Source organism: Lotus japonicus, chromosome 5 (assembly GCF_012489685.1).
Source record: "Lotus japonicus ecotype B-129 chromosome 5, LjGifu_v1.2".
Classification (NCBI taxonomy): domain Eukaryota; kingdom Viridiplantae; phylum Streptophyta; class Magnoliopsida; order Fabales; family Fabaceae; genus Lotus; species Lotus japonicus.
Genome location: NC_080045.1, coordinates 63548672 through 63563381, shown reverse-complemented (window position 1 = coordinate 63563381; position 14710 = coordinate 63548672). Strand labels below are relative to the sequence as shown.

Here is a 14710-nt window from a genome sequence, read left to right as displayed (position 1 = left end):
ATATCTGTAGAGAAGCAAACTCTTGTGCGGATGGCTACTATCGCTTGGTCTTCTTATGCAGTATGATCATAGGATTTGGTGATTTGGTCAGTTCCTCTAAGAGGTCTAGTTCTGCTTCTTGTGTCGGATAGAGGTGTTGACTTTTCTTTCGGAAAAAAAAAGCAACATGTAACCGCCAGACCAAACTAATTCTCGAGGCTCGGAGGTCATATTGAGTGGGTTAACTTCTTTAAATAAATTTTTGTTCATACATACCGCTAAAAGAGTCTCAATTATGCTGAACCTTATTAGTATTTTATTCTTAAAGCAACATTTTACAATTCACAACATTAATCCTCTAACCGACTATGCAACTACATATTTTATAGTGTATTAAGTTAATCTTGTAACTTAAAGATCTTCTCAAGAGTATGTAACTCATATTGAGATTCAAATATTCACTTAAAGGGATTAATTCATGTATTTTGTGATGTTGTAAACCAGCACTAGTGGCTAGTGTTAAAATATCTATACTAGAATGACTAACGTTGTCAGATATTATATCTCGGATATTTTTGCAATTTGCAATTAGCAAGATATTTTTGCAATTTGCAAGTGAGCTACACTGATTTTCTACTAGAGTCCCAACTCCCAAATATCAACACTACAAAAGAAGTTAGTAGTAGTTTTCAATTTCATTCTTATTTAACTACATTTTTCCATGTTATAATACTCTAATTATATCTCAGATTAAATATCCCACTCCCACTAACCAAGGTTAGCAACGCAAGGGACAATTTACATTTTCCACAGCCAACACCAAAGTGCATGCTACCAAAAGTGATAAGGAGTTGATTGGCTGATGATTTGTACTGGTCTTGGTTGCAATTTGATCCATGACGGTCCGTGAGACTAACAAAAGCCAAAAAAAAAATAGTGTATAAGGCCCACTGGGACTTTGACCCAATAAAAATAAAGATCCACCACACAGCAGCAGTGTAAAAACCGAAATGCACCAGCCGGGAATCGAACCCGGGTCTGTACCGTGGCAGGGTACTATTCTACCACTAGACCACTGGTGCTAATTGATGTTAGTTTACACGGCTCAGCTTATCTATTCTTGTTATGTTATCGAATAAAAAAAGATAATGTACCAATAGATTGAAATAAAATAAATGCTGTCTTTCATTTTATTATTGTCCATTTAAAATAATTAAAACAATAATCTAAATAAAAACATATAATTCCTTATCATAAATTTGCACTTTAAGTTATAAAGTTCTTTGGGTTCAAAATTAAGTTATAAAGTAATGGTAAAAGAAACAAGTTCCATTTTTTTCTCTATTAAATATATGAAGTTTTAAAATTCAGATAGATGTGATAGGGCATAATTTTACCTTTTTTTTCATTTTGTATATAACCCCCTTTGGAATAGCAAGCCTAGTCATTACCGGCCAAAAAATCTCAAAACCATTTTCAAATACTCTCATCTAATCATCTCAGTGTTAGTCCTGCACTAATCATTTAAGTGTCATTGATCTTTCCACCTTAAACCGCACATCCACCTTGCATGTGGAGTCCGACAGTTTTAACCGTGTTTACTTATAAGTTACCAATAGGAAAGACATTTGGAACATTACTGACAACCCTAATTTACATATATTGTATAGCTTAGTGATAACTATGGTCGTTGGTAACTTAAGCTTAGCAATAACTGCAAATACATATGTAGTTGAGACATTACCAACAACCCTAATATACCACATGGTATAACTTACGAACGGTTATGGTCGTTTGTAACTTGGCGGTCAACTTTGCCACAAACAAGAATGTCTACGCCAATATCTTTGACGGCCCAATAATCAATATTTACGCACTTGACCATAGACTATACTGGTTTGCGTTTTTTTAGTGATCTCTCATTTTAATTGGGTTGTGAAGTGCAAAGTATATCTGACAATCCTTCTAAAAACAAAAAATCATATCATATATTGTAATTTATATAATTTTTTTCATGCAATGTGTTATTGGCATGATAATTTTTACCACTAAAATTCAATTTTTTTCTAATAGTGAATCATTAAAATTTGAAGGACTAATATATACAATATTCGTCAAAACGTTGTCGTTGCAATCCAATTCAAGTCGGGCTCTCGGAGCATCAAAGATCCGGAAATAGATTGGATTTGATTATATTGCGTTAAGACAGAGAGCAAATTTGGGTCAACGAAAAACCACCACGACCTCCGTCGCGCCATACACAGCGAAATGAATCCGCCGCCGGCAACAATCCGGTGGCACACAACCGTAACCCTATGCCTCGCGGCGGTTCTCATCCTAACCACCATATCTCCTTCGCACGCAATCTACTGCGACGAAGATGATTGCTACGATCTGCTCGGGTCAGCTACCATTCCGTTTCTTCTCCCTCCCCCAATTGCTTTTGCATCTGCTTGATCTGTTCACGTTACGTTATCTCCATCGTTGTTTTACCTGCAGGGTTTCTCAGAATGCTAATTCTTCAGAGATCAAGAAAGCTTACTACAAACTCTCGTTGAAACAGTATTTCGCTCTCTCTTCAACTTCTCCTTAACTCGATTTGTGTTAGATTATTCTAATCTCAGCTTGGTTTTGCTTTTGAATGATTCATTTTCATTTTGATTTTCTGTTAATTTCAGCCACCCTGATAAGAACCCTGATCCAGAATCAAAGAAGCTGTTTGTTAAAGTCGCTAATGCTTACGAGGTTTTTTACTTATTCTTCTAGTTACAGCTTGTTCTTCATCTTCTTTTTATTCGTAAAATCGATAATGCATGAATGAATTATTGATTCTGAAGTAGGAGTGTGTATTATAGATGAAATTGAGAGTTTCGCAATGCGAAATGAATTGAAAAGTAACCACATTGTTCTGTTTTGGTGAGAAATTACTTGTCCTGTGAAGTGTGAATGACGAAATATAGAACTTGTTTTCAGATTTTGAAAGATGAGGCCACGCGAGAACAATACGATTACGCAATTGCGCATCCAGAGGAGGTATCTAGATTTTCTTATGGATAAGTTTGGTGTCCTTTTAAAATTGTTCACCCTTGTCCTTTTGATGTTAATTGAGATTTCATCTCTTGATTCCAGGTGTTTTATAACACAGCACGTTACTATCGGGCATACTATGGGCATAAGACGGTGAGATTTGTTTCATTTCAAATGGGGATAATAATTTTTTGCTGTAATTGATTTAAAATGCAGAGATTTTTACACTTAATCTGATACTATTCGTGATTGTGTACTTTTATCTTTCAGGATCCTCGTGCTGTGTTGATTGGCCTGCTTCTTATTCTTTCTGGTTTCCAGTATCTAAATCAGTCGGCAACATATAATCAGGTACCGTGGTATATTAAGCATCATTTGATTTACTATACCACACTGAAGTGGAACTGTGCGATAGATATGTTAGCTGCTAATGCTGCTATATTGCCAAAATTACGTTACAGCTTTGTATTTATGTGTAATATGCATTTATTGTACTTTGCTTGAAACAAGCTAAGGGTGTTAAACATTGAATTCAGCTTGCTATAAGCCCATCAGTTCAGCGCACCATGTTTTAAGGTGTTTTGGATTTGTACAAACCTTTTCATCTGGATTCATGGATGTAGAACTAAATTGTCTGTTTGTGGAACATATCTTGGCAAGGAAGCTAAGTCTAGCAGTTGAGGGTTCCCTGCCACAACCCAAGTTTTATTGTTTGCATTTTTAACATTTTACTTGTTCCACGATTCCAGATACCCTTTGTAGCTAAAATGTTATATTGAAACCTCTGTAATCTTTGATGCATGCCAAAGGTTTGAAATAGATCATTGTTGTGCAATGCATTGACTGTTGAATATATGTACAACTGTTAATTTTCCGCAAATTACTTTATTTGTTATATCTGAATATTCTTTCTAAAGATTATAACATCCAAATTAATTGCAGTGCTTTTCTTTTTTTAGGCCATAGAAATGGTCAAGAAGACACCTGCATATAAAAATAGACTAAGGGCATTGGAACTTGAACGCAATGGAGGGATCACAAACAAGAAGAAGAGTCAGAAGAATATGAACAAGTATGGTATCATTGTTAGTCTGTATAATTCTTGTATGTGATTTCCTATATCTTGACCTGTTTAATTTGATAGTCCTCCTTGCAAACTCTTATTCCTTCTGTTAAATCAGTTGATACATTGTCTATGATTTCATTTCGTTTGACATACAATGATCCAATGTGAGGAATCTTTATATGCAGGAAAACGGAGGAAGACCTCAGCAAAGAACTTGACCTGCAGATAACAGGAGCTGAAAAGCCCTCTGTATGGAAACTCATTGGTGTTCGCTTTATTCTTTTACCTTATACTTTAGGAAAGGTTAGAGCTCATATCTTTTACTTGGAAACTGCAATCACATGCTATTGATATCTTATTACTCTATTCAAATTCAAAAGTGTACAAATATGAAATTCTTTTGCACAAGTAGTGCTGAGCCTCGACAATGAATATTGTTTTATGTGCTACTACTGACTAGTTCTATCCTCCATCCAGCTACTGTTCTGGTCTGGCTGTTGGTTTTGGAGATACAAGATGAAAAAATGTCCTTATGCATGGGAAGATGCTTCTTATCTAACACAAAGGTCCCTTGGTCTTCCTAACGATAGATGGAGAAGTATAGGTGACTACTATTTTTCCATCATGAACTTTCTTACTTTATGCATGATGGAAGTAGAGGAATCTATTGTGTTGCAAAAGTAGAGTCGTCCTGCTTTTTATATGCTTTTTGTTACTTGTTCTGGATTTTTCATGCATAGCTTAACATACTGGCAGAGATGGTGCCTTTTCATCTGTTAATGGTTCTGAACCTATTGAATTTTACTGATGTGGTGCCTGTTATTGATAGATGAAGAGACAAAGGAAGATCTTGTGCTAAGACGCTTGTGGGAGAAATCAAATCTGGAAAGTTACATGGCAGAGATGCGGAAAGAATCAAAACGCAGAAGATAGCTGCTTTAGTTGATTCACGCCTTCACCTGCTACTTTTAAAGTACTAAAATATATTTTACTTCTGAACTTGAAATTAACTGCAACATGATAGTTAAAATTTTCAGCTATAAATATATTTATTAGGGATGCTTTTATATTTGGGGGAGAGGGGAGAGGGGGTAGAGCTGAAATTTTCAGGTAAACCACAAAGTTTTGTATTTATAAGCAAAATGTACTAAGTTATAAGCAGGCTGCTCTCTGGGAGTCTGTCAACAGAACACCAAAGATGACTGGTTTTGCTATTGTTTAATTCTTTCAATGAAGTACGTACTTAGTAATAAGCTTCGGTCTTGCGGCAATTGCATGTTTGGTAGTGGTTCTGTGCACCTGTAATTCGATAATGTTAGGTAGATTTTATAAAAACGGTTTATTATCAGAGTTTTGACTTGCATGTAAAGATATCTGAAATGCCTCCTCCTTTTGCTCTTTTTGTGCCATGGTTCGTACTGCTTGGGCTTAAGGAAGGTGCATGGAACAAGTGGGTGATTAGGATCATTGACACTAAGATTATACCTGAAGTTAGGAGGGAATGGAAGAGGGTAGTTGTTAACTAGCAAGTTTTCTTTCTGCTATTTTTGTGTGTGCTCCTTATCCATTTTGATATTAACTCCCTATCATCTGTGTTCAATGAAAACATCTTCAACTTCTTCCTTTTCTCATCACATACATCACTATAAATATAGAGGTGACATACTCTTAATCTCCTCACAATTCCGTTCTCATTCATGCGTGGTGTGGGGCTAGAAGTGGTGGTGCCCTCCAAATCGTCTTCAGCTTCCCCTTCCATACTTTCATGGTGTGGATGCACCCCAACTGATATAAATACTCCCTTTGTCCTACGATAAGTCTATGAGTTTTTTAATATGAAAATATAAGTCACTGCGCATTTTCTATAAAGCACTATTTATATTTTTCTATGTTTACCCAAGTTATTATTCATCATTATAAAAAAAATTACAGCTTTCACTTATTATATTTTTCTATAATTATCTCTCTTAAGTGGATTTCACATTCCAATATTATTATTTGGTCTTTATAATATATGTGAAAAAGTTTTGCATATGCACAGAATGTAGAGAGATAAGAATACCAATACTTCTTTTTATCAACTCATGCGAATTACTTTTAGCCAATCCAAGTGCAATGAAGGATGAAGGGCACAATGAAAATGACTTTCCATCGGAGATAATCAAACTGCAAATTACAAGTTTGATTTAAATAAATTTCTACATGTAACATGATGATGATGGAATAAGATTGGTTTCCAAATCTTCAAAACAATGAAGATCCACGTTTGAGGCTCTGATCCTCGTTTGAAGCTTAGACCCACGTTTGATAATTGGATCAAAACACACCCTAATATGGAGAGAGGATTTTGAGGAAATAATTAATTGAATTACTTGTATTATTGATAAAGTAATTTAGATAAGTTGTTAGTACAACTTATTGCAACTATGGATAGACAAAAATCACTTATTTTAAGGGGAGAAGTATATAACAACTTATTATAAAATTTCTGAGCAGCCGGCCTCCTCCAATCAATCATAGAGAGTGGAGCCCATTCTGGAAAACCAAGGAACCCCCAACTTGCACTGGTGCGGTGGCCCAATTCAAAAAAAACGGGGCCCAGCAAAGTAACGCCGTTGTAACGATTTATCAATCCAAACTCAAAAGGCGGCGAGATGCGTTTAACTCCGTGAAATTAACAAACCGCCAACAACTTGCAATTTGCAACTACCGTTTCCAAGAAGAACTCAACCACACAACGTATCCTATCCCAAACCACACGCAACTAGTGACGCGTCATAAGGACACGTGTCACAATTTGACTGGTTAATAATTTCACCGCTTTTGCTATAAATTACCTCCAATCCCCTTAGCTTCTTCACAATTCAGTTCCCAACCCTAACAATTCTTGTTCATATCGCTTCTCTCTACTTTCAAGGTATGATCCAATTTCTCTCTTCTTTCTCTGTAATCCTTTCGTTGAGTTTTGTTTCCGATCAATCATAGGTAGTTTTCTTGTTTCGAAGCATGAGATCTAGGAATTTCTTGTGATTTTCCAAAATTGAGATCGGTTTGAAATTGAATTTTACAGCTTGAATCTCAGATCTTGTTTTATCAATGTTTTCGATGGCTTGCGATGTAGATCTATGATAATTGTGGTTCAGTTTTGTTAGGAATCGATTTCGGTTTAGCAATTGCAGATTAATTAGGGTTTCCAATTGAATTCTTCAGATCCGTTATGGAATTATGTCAAATAATTTATTCAAATTGGAAATTATTGTTAGATCCACTCTTAATCTGTTTGATCCAAGCTTCAATTAGGGTTTTCACTTGTTTCAATTTCTTGTTATGGATTCTGATTTATCTGTTGATGTTAGATCCACTCTTAATCTGTTTGATCCAAGCGTTAATTAGGGTTTTCACTTGTTTCAATTTCGTGTGTTGGATTCTGATTTATCTGTTGTTGATGTGATTACAGATGCAGATCTTCGTGAAGACCCTCACCGGAAAGACCATCACTCTCGAGGTCGAGAGCTCCGACACCATCGACAACGTTAAGGCAAAGATCCAGGATAAGGAGGGGATTCCCCCGGACCAGCAGAGGTTGATCTTCGCCGGAAAGCAGCTTGAGGATGGTCGTACCCTCGCCGACTACAACATCCAGAAGGAGTCAACCCTCCACCTTGTCCTCCGTCTCAGGGGAGGCATGCAGATCTTCGTGAAGACCCTCACTGGCAAGACCATCACCCTCGAGGTCGAAAGCTCTGACACTATTGACAACGTCAAGGCTAAGATCCAGGACAAGGAGGGAATTCCCCCGGATCAGCAGAGGTTGATCTTCGCCGGCAAGCAGCTCGAGGATGGTCGCACCTTGGCCGACTACAACATCCAGAAGGAGTCTACCCTCCACCTTGTCCTCCGTCTCCGTGGTGGTATGCAGATCTTCGTCAAGACCTTGACTGGCAAGACCATCACCCTTGAGGTTGAGAGCTCTGACACCATCGACAACGTCAAGGCTAAGATCCAAGACAAGGAGGGAATCCCCCCGGACCAGCAGAGGTTGATCTTTGCCGGCAAGCAGCTCGAGGATGGTCGCACCCTTGCTGACTACAACATCCAGAAGGAATCTACCCTTCACCTTGTCCTTCGTCTGAGGGGAGGTATGCAGATTTTCGTGAAGACTTTGACTGGTAAGACCATCACTCTTGAGGTGGAGAGCTCTGACACCATTGACAACGTGAAGGCTAAGATCCAGGATAAGGAGGGTATTCCCCCGGATCAGCAGAGGTTGATTTTTGCTGGTAAGCAGCTCGAGGATGGAAGGACTCTTGCGGATTACAACATCCAGAAGGAGTCCACCCTTCATCTTGTGCTGCGTCTCAGGGGAGGTATGCAGATCTTTGTGAAGACCTTGACTGGTAAGACCATTACCCTGGAGGTGGAGAGCTCCGATACCATTGACAACGTGAAGGCAAAAATTCAAGACAAGGAAGGTATCCCACCGGACCAGCAGAGGTTGATCTTTGCAGGGAAGCAGTTGGAGGATGGAAGGACCCTTGCTGACTACAACATTCAGAAGGAGTCCACCCTTCACCTTGTGCTCCGTCTTCGTGGTGGATTCTAAGTTGGAAGGATTGTCTGTGTGTGCTGTTGTTTCAACTTTTTAAAAATTGTGAACTGTGTGTAATTGGGTCTCTGTTGACCCTTTTGAACAATTATGGTTTATTTGGGCCTTTTATGGCCCCTCTTGAACAAGTAGTATCGTTTGTTGTGGCCTCTTCTGGCCTGTGAATAAATTCAGCACTTTCTGGTTATCCATCTTCTACGTTGATGATATTTGTGTTCTTCGTTTGTGATATATTTGTGTTACAAATCGATTTTATATTAAGATATCCAGTTGTATATATGTTGCTAATGTCTCCTCTCTGAGGGAATTCGTAGATTGAATAAGGTTGTATATTCTTGGTATGGTTCTCATTGTGACGCTAGCTTCTACTATTGTTTGTTGCTTCAACTCTCTTAAGTGTAGTTGTTCAGTTATTGACTTATTGCTGATAGTTTGTAGCGTGATAGGATTCCTTGTTCATCAGTTTGCTCTTAACCTAGTGGTTGACAATCTTTGAGTGTGCCCCGATGAGAGGTTTTAGTTGCGATGAATGGTGAACTGAAGGTGGAAGAAGGACTTTAGTGGGTGATTGATATCAAGGACTGATGAGAATAGAGCTCACTCTTCCTTCTCATTTGAAGTATTTTTGCACCAAATGGCCTCCTATCCTACTTGAAGGAATATCGTGGTCAGTGGTTACATTCTAGTACTTAAAGGGTCTTATTCGGTGATCATGTTCAAAAGCCTTATCAGTCAGTCACACATATTTTCCAGGACTGAACTGATGGTTTGCTTAAAACTCCTGTATCAACTTGTTACATTATATAAAAAGCAAGTCATTGATCAATTTGTTTAGCTTGGATCTAGGAAGTAGTTGGTTGGGTTAGACGAGCAACTTTCTGGTTCAAAACAAAATGGGACCAACACAACTCAGCCTAAATATACACATAGTCTATAGTGAAATGGTATCAATTTCTTCAGCCTACTTCTATCCATCCCCTCTAACTGAGATTTGAGTCATTGGTTCTATTTCTCATGGTTAAAGAAATTTCCAAACTCGTAACATGAGCTCAGACCACAAGATGAAACTTATACTATGAATCCTTATAAACGGATATATATGAAATCAACGTCTAAGTCTGAGATTGAGAAAGAATGGAGACAATTTGGCTCGTGAACATCTAAATTCTTCAACACATCTTAGGCGTTGAAGTCACCACCTGAACATTAATTAGCAACTACGGCAACAAAATGAACATGTAATAAGCTTTGGAGAACATTAGAGCACATCTGCGATTGAACTATTTTCAGCATTCATACAAAACTTAACACAAGGACCCGTGTTGACAGATTAATGGCATTTAAATTTCAATAATTCTAAATTTTCGATGATAATACAAAGTTCAAGTGGGATCAAAAGTTTTCGAATTCTCAATATACAACTAGCTTGCATGGTCAAGTAATAATTTTTATTACCCTCCTTGTTTCTAAATGATATTTTAGTTCTTTGATGGAATATTTCTTCTTCTATTGGTGTACAGATGGCAATTAGATGCACTACGCGTGTCATGACTTTTTGGGAGGTGATACATATTAGTGGACTATTGAAAATTTTGATGTAGTCCACACCTAAGTAATGACCCCATAACTATATGTGAATAGGTGACAGATAAACAAAGACCCAAAGTAATTACCCCATTGGAAATTTTTATATAGTCCATGTTAGACTAGGTCAAATCAATATATAAACAAAGACCTAGGCTATTTAAAAACGTATTTAGATAAATAAATAAATAACTATAGACTCATGTATTCAAAATTGAGCTGACTTACTTTAATAAAAATATTGAATCAAATGTATTGGTATGGACCAACACGGTGTTGGTCTAATGGTAAGCAAATTATACTCTTAAAATGAAATCAACCCTAGTAGGTTAGTACTAGACTACTAGTCTGGTTTGGAGCTTTTCAGGACGATGAACCAAAATCACCAAATTTAATGGAATCATGTCTAAAGGAAAACAAACGCAATTGTTGGTTCCTTTAAGAGGTATGGGTTGTCCTTTTTAGTGGCTATGAGGATTTTTTAGCCTTTGCCTAGTGTACCCTTTATGTTTTGACGGTTTTAATATTTTGAACTTAAGTAATCTTTTGGGCCTTTAGCCTAGTATGAAATTGAAAAGGAAAAATCAAGTTAAACCTCATAAAGATAAGAACATAAGTTTAAATATCGAGAAAAACATCTGCTAGAAGATACATGCAACGGTTTTTAATGGCATCACTTGCATTTGCCAACTGAATAGGGGAACTACTTTTTTATCATTATTATTATTGTTACATTATATTTTGATAAATATATATTTATTTACGGTTTTGAAATTGACTTATATGTTAGTTTAAAAAAAAATTGACTTATATGTTGATTATGGATATAGATATTTCAAAATAGACTTATGTGCTATTTCAATACCTTACAGTGAAGCACAATTTTAAATAGACTTTCAAACCATAGGAAACCAAACATAATTTAGCATATTTCCGATTAGTTCACAATCTTGCTGAAAATACTTTAGACAATGTAACATGTTAGCCTATGATTTTTTTTTATCGAGATTAGATTAAGGCATCCAGCAAAGCCAAGTGACACTTAACAAATCAAAGGGTAACCCTAACAATGAGCAAACCAGTTGCACACCACAAATATTTAAATACAATACAAGCTTGCTCTAATCAACCACAACATTGATAACTGAAAAAGAAAAAAAAAACATCACTAAAACACCACAACGCTTCCCAACTTCCACTTTTTTTATTCTAACTTTATGCCAACCTTTGTTTTTCTAGGAAACTTTGAACTCCTATGTTGCTATTTGAAGATCAGGTGGGTAGTGATAGAGATAAAGCGGTGAAATAAATCAGAGAAAATAAAAAATAGAGAAACAGAAAAATCTATGGTGGGTATTGGTAGTGGTGGAGAAAGTGAGTAGTAGTAGAGATGAAACAGAAAAATAAAAAAGAGAACACAGAAAGAGAAAAATCGTTGAGAGGGTAGAAAAATCCTGCCTAGATGATAAAAAGCTCTCACACAACAGAGAAGAAAACGCTCTGAAAAGGTAGAAAAGCCTCAATGGGAAAGGCTAGTTGTGCGGATGAAAGGTTGAGGGACATGGAAGACAGGCTGGAAAGATTGGAAGTCAGCTTTACAGAGAAGCTTTTGTTCAAAACAACAAAGGTTAAGGAATGCTAAATGGAGAGGAACTTATCCGGAAGAGTCAATTCCCTATTCCAGCCTTGGGGACAAGACTAATTTTCCAGGGGTCGAACTGATGGGATCCCAGAGGATGATTCATTCGTCTACAAAGCAGCCAAGCCAAATAGCAAGGGTAGCCGCCTGATAGCAAGTACATTTAGAAAATAATAAGTGGCAGAACTATTTAATGGTAGTTATGATTAGAAAATAACTACCAGCAGTTATTTATTAGGAGTATATGTGATACATAGTAGGGTGTGTAATAATAATACAAGAAATGTTGTCATGATGTATTGTGGACAAAGTATACTTTGCTGTAGGAGACTTTGGTCACTCAACACCAAGTGTATTGCTGTGTAGTGTGTGATTTCTATGTCAGTCTAACAATAAACATCCAAACAACATCATAAAAGATCAATAAAACATGAACTTAAGCCAGGTGTACAAGTTTTAGATCATGAATAAACATTTTACAAGAAGTTTCTGAAAGACAGAAATAATAGAAACTCCCTCACTGTGTTGGTTTTTTACAACTTGAGTTACAATGTTAGCAATAGGACCAACTACACAATAAGATAGAAAGACCATGCCCTTATGCACCTAAAAGAAGATGCAACATGCAATACAGGCCCAGTATCCACTACACATTGCTTTGTTTGTAAAACTTGGTGTCAAGAACTTGCTTGCCACACATTGCACAAACTCCTGCAATATAAAACACATCGAGAATTCAGTCATATACATGCAAACCATTAACTAGTGTACGAGAAGGAAAAATGTATTGTGGCACAGGCAAAACATCTGAACATGGAATATCACCTTTAGTGTAAGCACAGGTGTGGCAGTACTTGCCATCCTGGTGCACTTGCTGCTTACAAATAAGGCACTTAGTTTTTCCGTAAGGGGTCCATCTGCAAGAAATCAATTAATAAGTACACTCTTCACAGACTATCTTGATGAAACATGCATGATGGAACAGTACAGAAGGAGAAAAGGAAAACATAACACATGAAGCTAAGGAAGAGTAGATTATTCAATAAAAACATGCATGCTGACAGTATTGAGAATCATTTATACGAGAAAGACTAAAAGCATACACATTTACAAAAAGGAATACACAGCCCTCCTTCAAGTGTACTGCCTTATGTACTTTGGAAGGAACTGAGCATGTTCCAGAATGTGATTCATTCTAAACAAAGACCTTGATGGTTTTAAAACAGCTATTATGCAATGCAGAAGCAAGAACTGCACTTATTTTTACAAGTGCAAGATTAGTAAACAGTGCTTATAGTATTGTGCATCATTCACAAGTCTAAGACTAAGTGCACACGCACTATAACAAGATATGGAATATAAGAAGCTAAAATATGTCCTAGCATTTTTTAAGTCTGAACCTCTTAGCTATATGAAAAATAATTTCTAAAACAACACTAATTAAAATACAGATATCCAGTTTTAAATGTCTAAAAAGTTTGAAACAAAACCGTATTGGAGTGCGTAATTGCAACTTTGTGAAGAAGCAAAGTCGCCGGTGTGAAGTTATGGGAGAGATACCAATACACATACCACAAAAAAGTTATCCAATAGAATACAATGCAATATCGGATATAACTGTGTTCAAAATTCAAAGCTGTATACCAAACTGCGGAAAATTACGTAAGAATCAAGTCCTAATGATAGTCAACAATCAAATAACTTGTTAAAAAATATTTGATCAAAATAGCCAACTAGTTCTCCATCACTGACTCCCATCCAAAAAATTTATACTTCTTGCCGAACTAGTGCCTTACAGCAACTACAAAACCTATATGTTAAAACACATTGCTCCAAAAGATAAATCAAACCAAGTATAAGGTGATATAAGCGCGAAGGGAATATTGGGACCAATGTCTCCAAAACAGGGAGCAGATATGCATAGCCCCTTATAAAATGATGCATACAAAATCAAAGCCTATTGTTCTAAGGGTGAATCTCATCCTAACAATTTCAACTCTGCCAAAATATTAGTCCCCCTAAATAAATGAAATATAGTAGCATTGAGATTTAAAAGTGAAAATTGATGATAACATGAAAACTGATTTCCACAGTGCAAAGTGAATTTCATCCCCAAATTATCCACCTAAAAAATTGAGATATAAGCATGTCAATTGTCAAAGTAATTTTCATTCCAAAGTTTCAACTTTCAACTAGGAAACTAAAAATGCTTACTTTTGCATATTATAAGCTAAATAAAATATATTTTTCATTACCAAATTTAACATCAAAACAAATTTATGCCAGTAAGAAAAAAATAGAAATATATAAAGTTGAAGGTCAAAGGGAACCTGTTCTTCTTGGAGAGGAGCTTGTTCTCGTTGATCTTGCGGCCACCACCCTCAGTAGTATTGCTGGCACCTTCTTTCCACTTGTCTGGTACTATCACCTTGGATAATTTCTTCTCACCTGCAACCCCCAAATTCAATTTAACACAAAAAATTAAAAATTGAATTTTTACACAGAGAGAACTATGGATTGAAGAGAAGAACGAGAAACTCACACTTCTCGCACACCATTGCAGTTGTTGATGGCTCTGATTGCTGATTATAATTGTGAATTTTACGATTCGAAGAATCGAAACTGTAACCCCTAATCAGAAAAGTGCCCTAATCCCCTTTCACCTTATTCAAGCGTGTTGATCAATCTCACGATTCACCCAACCTTCTACCAATAAATCATTAAATCTTTTTTTTTTGAGCTTTTTCGAACGACGAATAGACAAAACTACCCTTTTCGTGGAGTCTTTATTCTATGAATTTTATTTTTG

The 14710-nt window shown here is 36.5% G+C and overlaps 3 protein-coding genes and 1 non-coding gene across 4 annotated transcripts; 2 read left to right on the top strand and 2 right to left on the bottom strand.

Annotated features, from left to right (window-relative positions):
• Positions 1 to 990: 990 nt before the first annotated feature.
• TRNAG-GCC (transfer RNA glycine (anticodon GCC)) lies at positions 991 to 1061 on the bottom strand. Its single transcript has one exon. It is a non-coding gene; the product is annotated as a tRNA-Gly (tRNA).
• Positions 1062 to 2164: 1103 nt separating this feature from the next.
• LOC130717705 (chaperone protein dnaJ 50) lies at positions 2165 to 5325 on the top strand. The gene is made up of 10 exons (XM_057568043.1): positions 2165 to 2381; positions 2479 to 2541; positions 2658 to 2724; positions 2953 to 3012; positions 3109 to 3159; positions 3277 to 3357; positions 3966 to 4078; positions 4258 to 4375; positions 4550 to 4676; positions 4902 to 5325. Exons 1-10 carry the CDS (start codon positions 2248 to 2250, stop codon positions 5003 to 5005), a joined length of 918 nt encoding a protein of 305 aa, XP_057424026.1. The 5' UTR covers positions 2165 to 2247; the 3' UTR covers positions 5006 to 5325.
• Positions 5326 to 6830: 1505 nt separating this feature from the next.
• LOC130717703 (polyubiquitin) lies at positions 6831 to 8865 on the top strand. The gene is made up of 2 exons (XM_057568040.1): positions 6831 to 6989; positions 7530 to 8865. Exon 2 carries the CDS (start codon positions 7530 to 7532, stop codon positions 8673 to 8675), a length of 1146 nt encoding a protein of 381 aa, XP_057424023.1. The 5' UTR covers positions 6831 to 6989; the 3' UTR covers positions 8676 to 8865.
• A 3435-nt stretch (positions 8866 to 12300) lies between these two features.
• Positions 12301 to 14603, bottom strand: LOC130717704 (uncharacterized). Its single transcript, XM_057568041.1, has 4 exons — positions 14444 to 14603; positions 14232 to 14349; positions 12727 to 12818; positions 12301 to 12612 (listed from the first exon to the last, which is right to left on the bottom strand). Exons 1-4 carry the CDS (start codon positions 14457 to 14459, stop codon positions 12548 to 12550), a joined length of 291 nt encoding a protein of 96 aa, XP_057424024.1. The 5' UTR covers positions 14460 to 14603; the 3' UTR covers positions 12301 to 12547.
• Between the last annotated feature and the right edge of the window lie 107 nt (positions 14604 to 14710).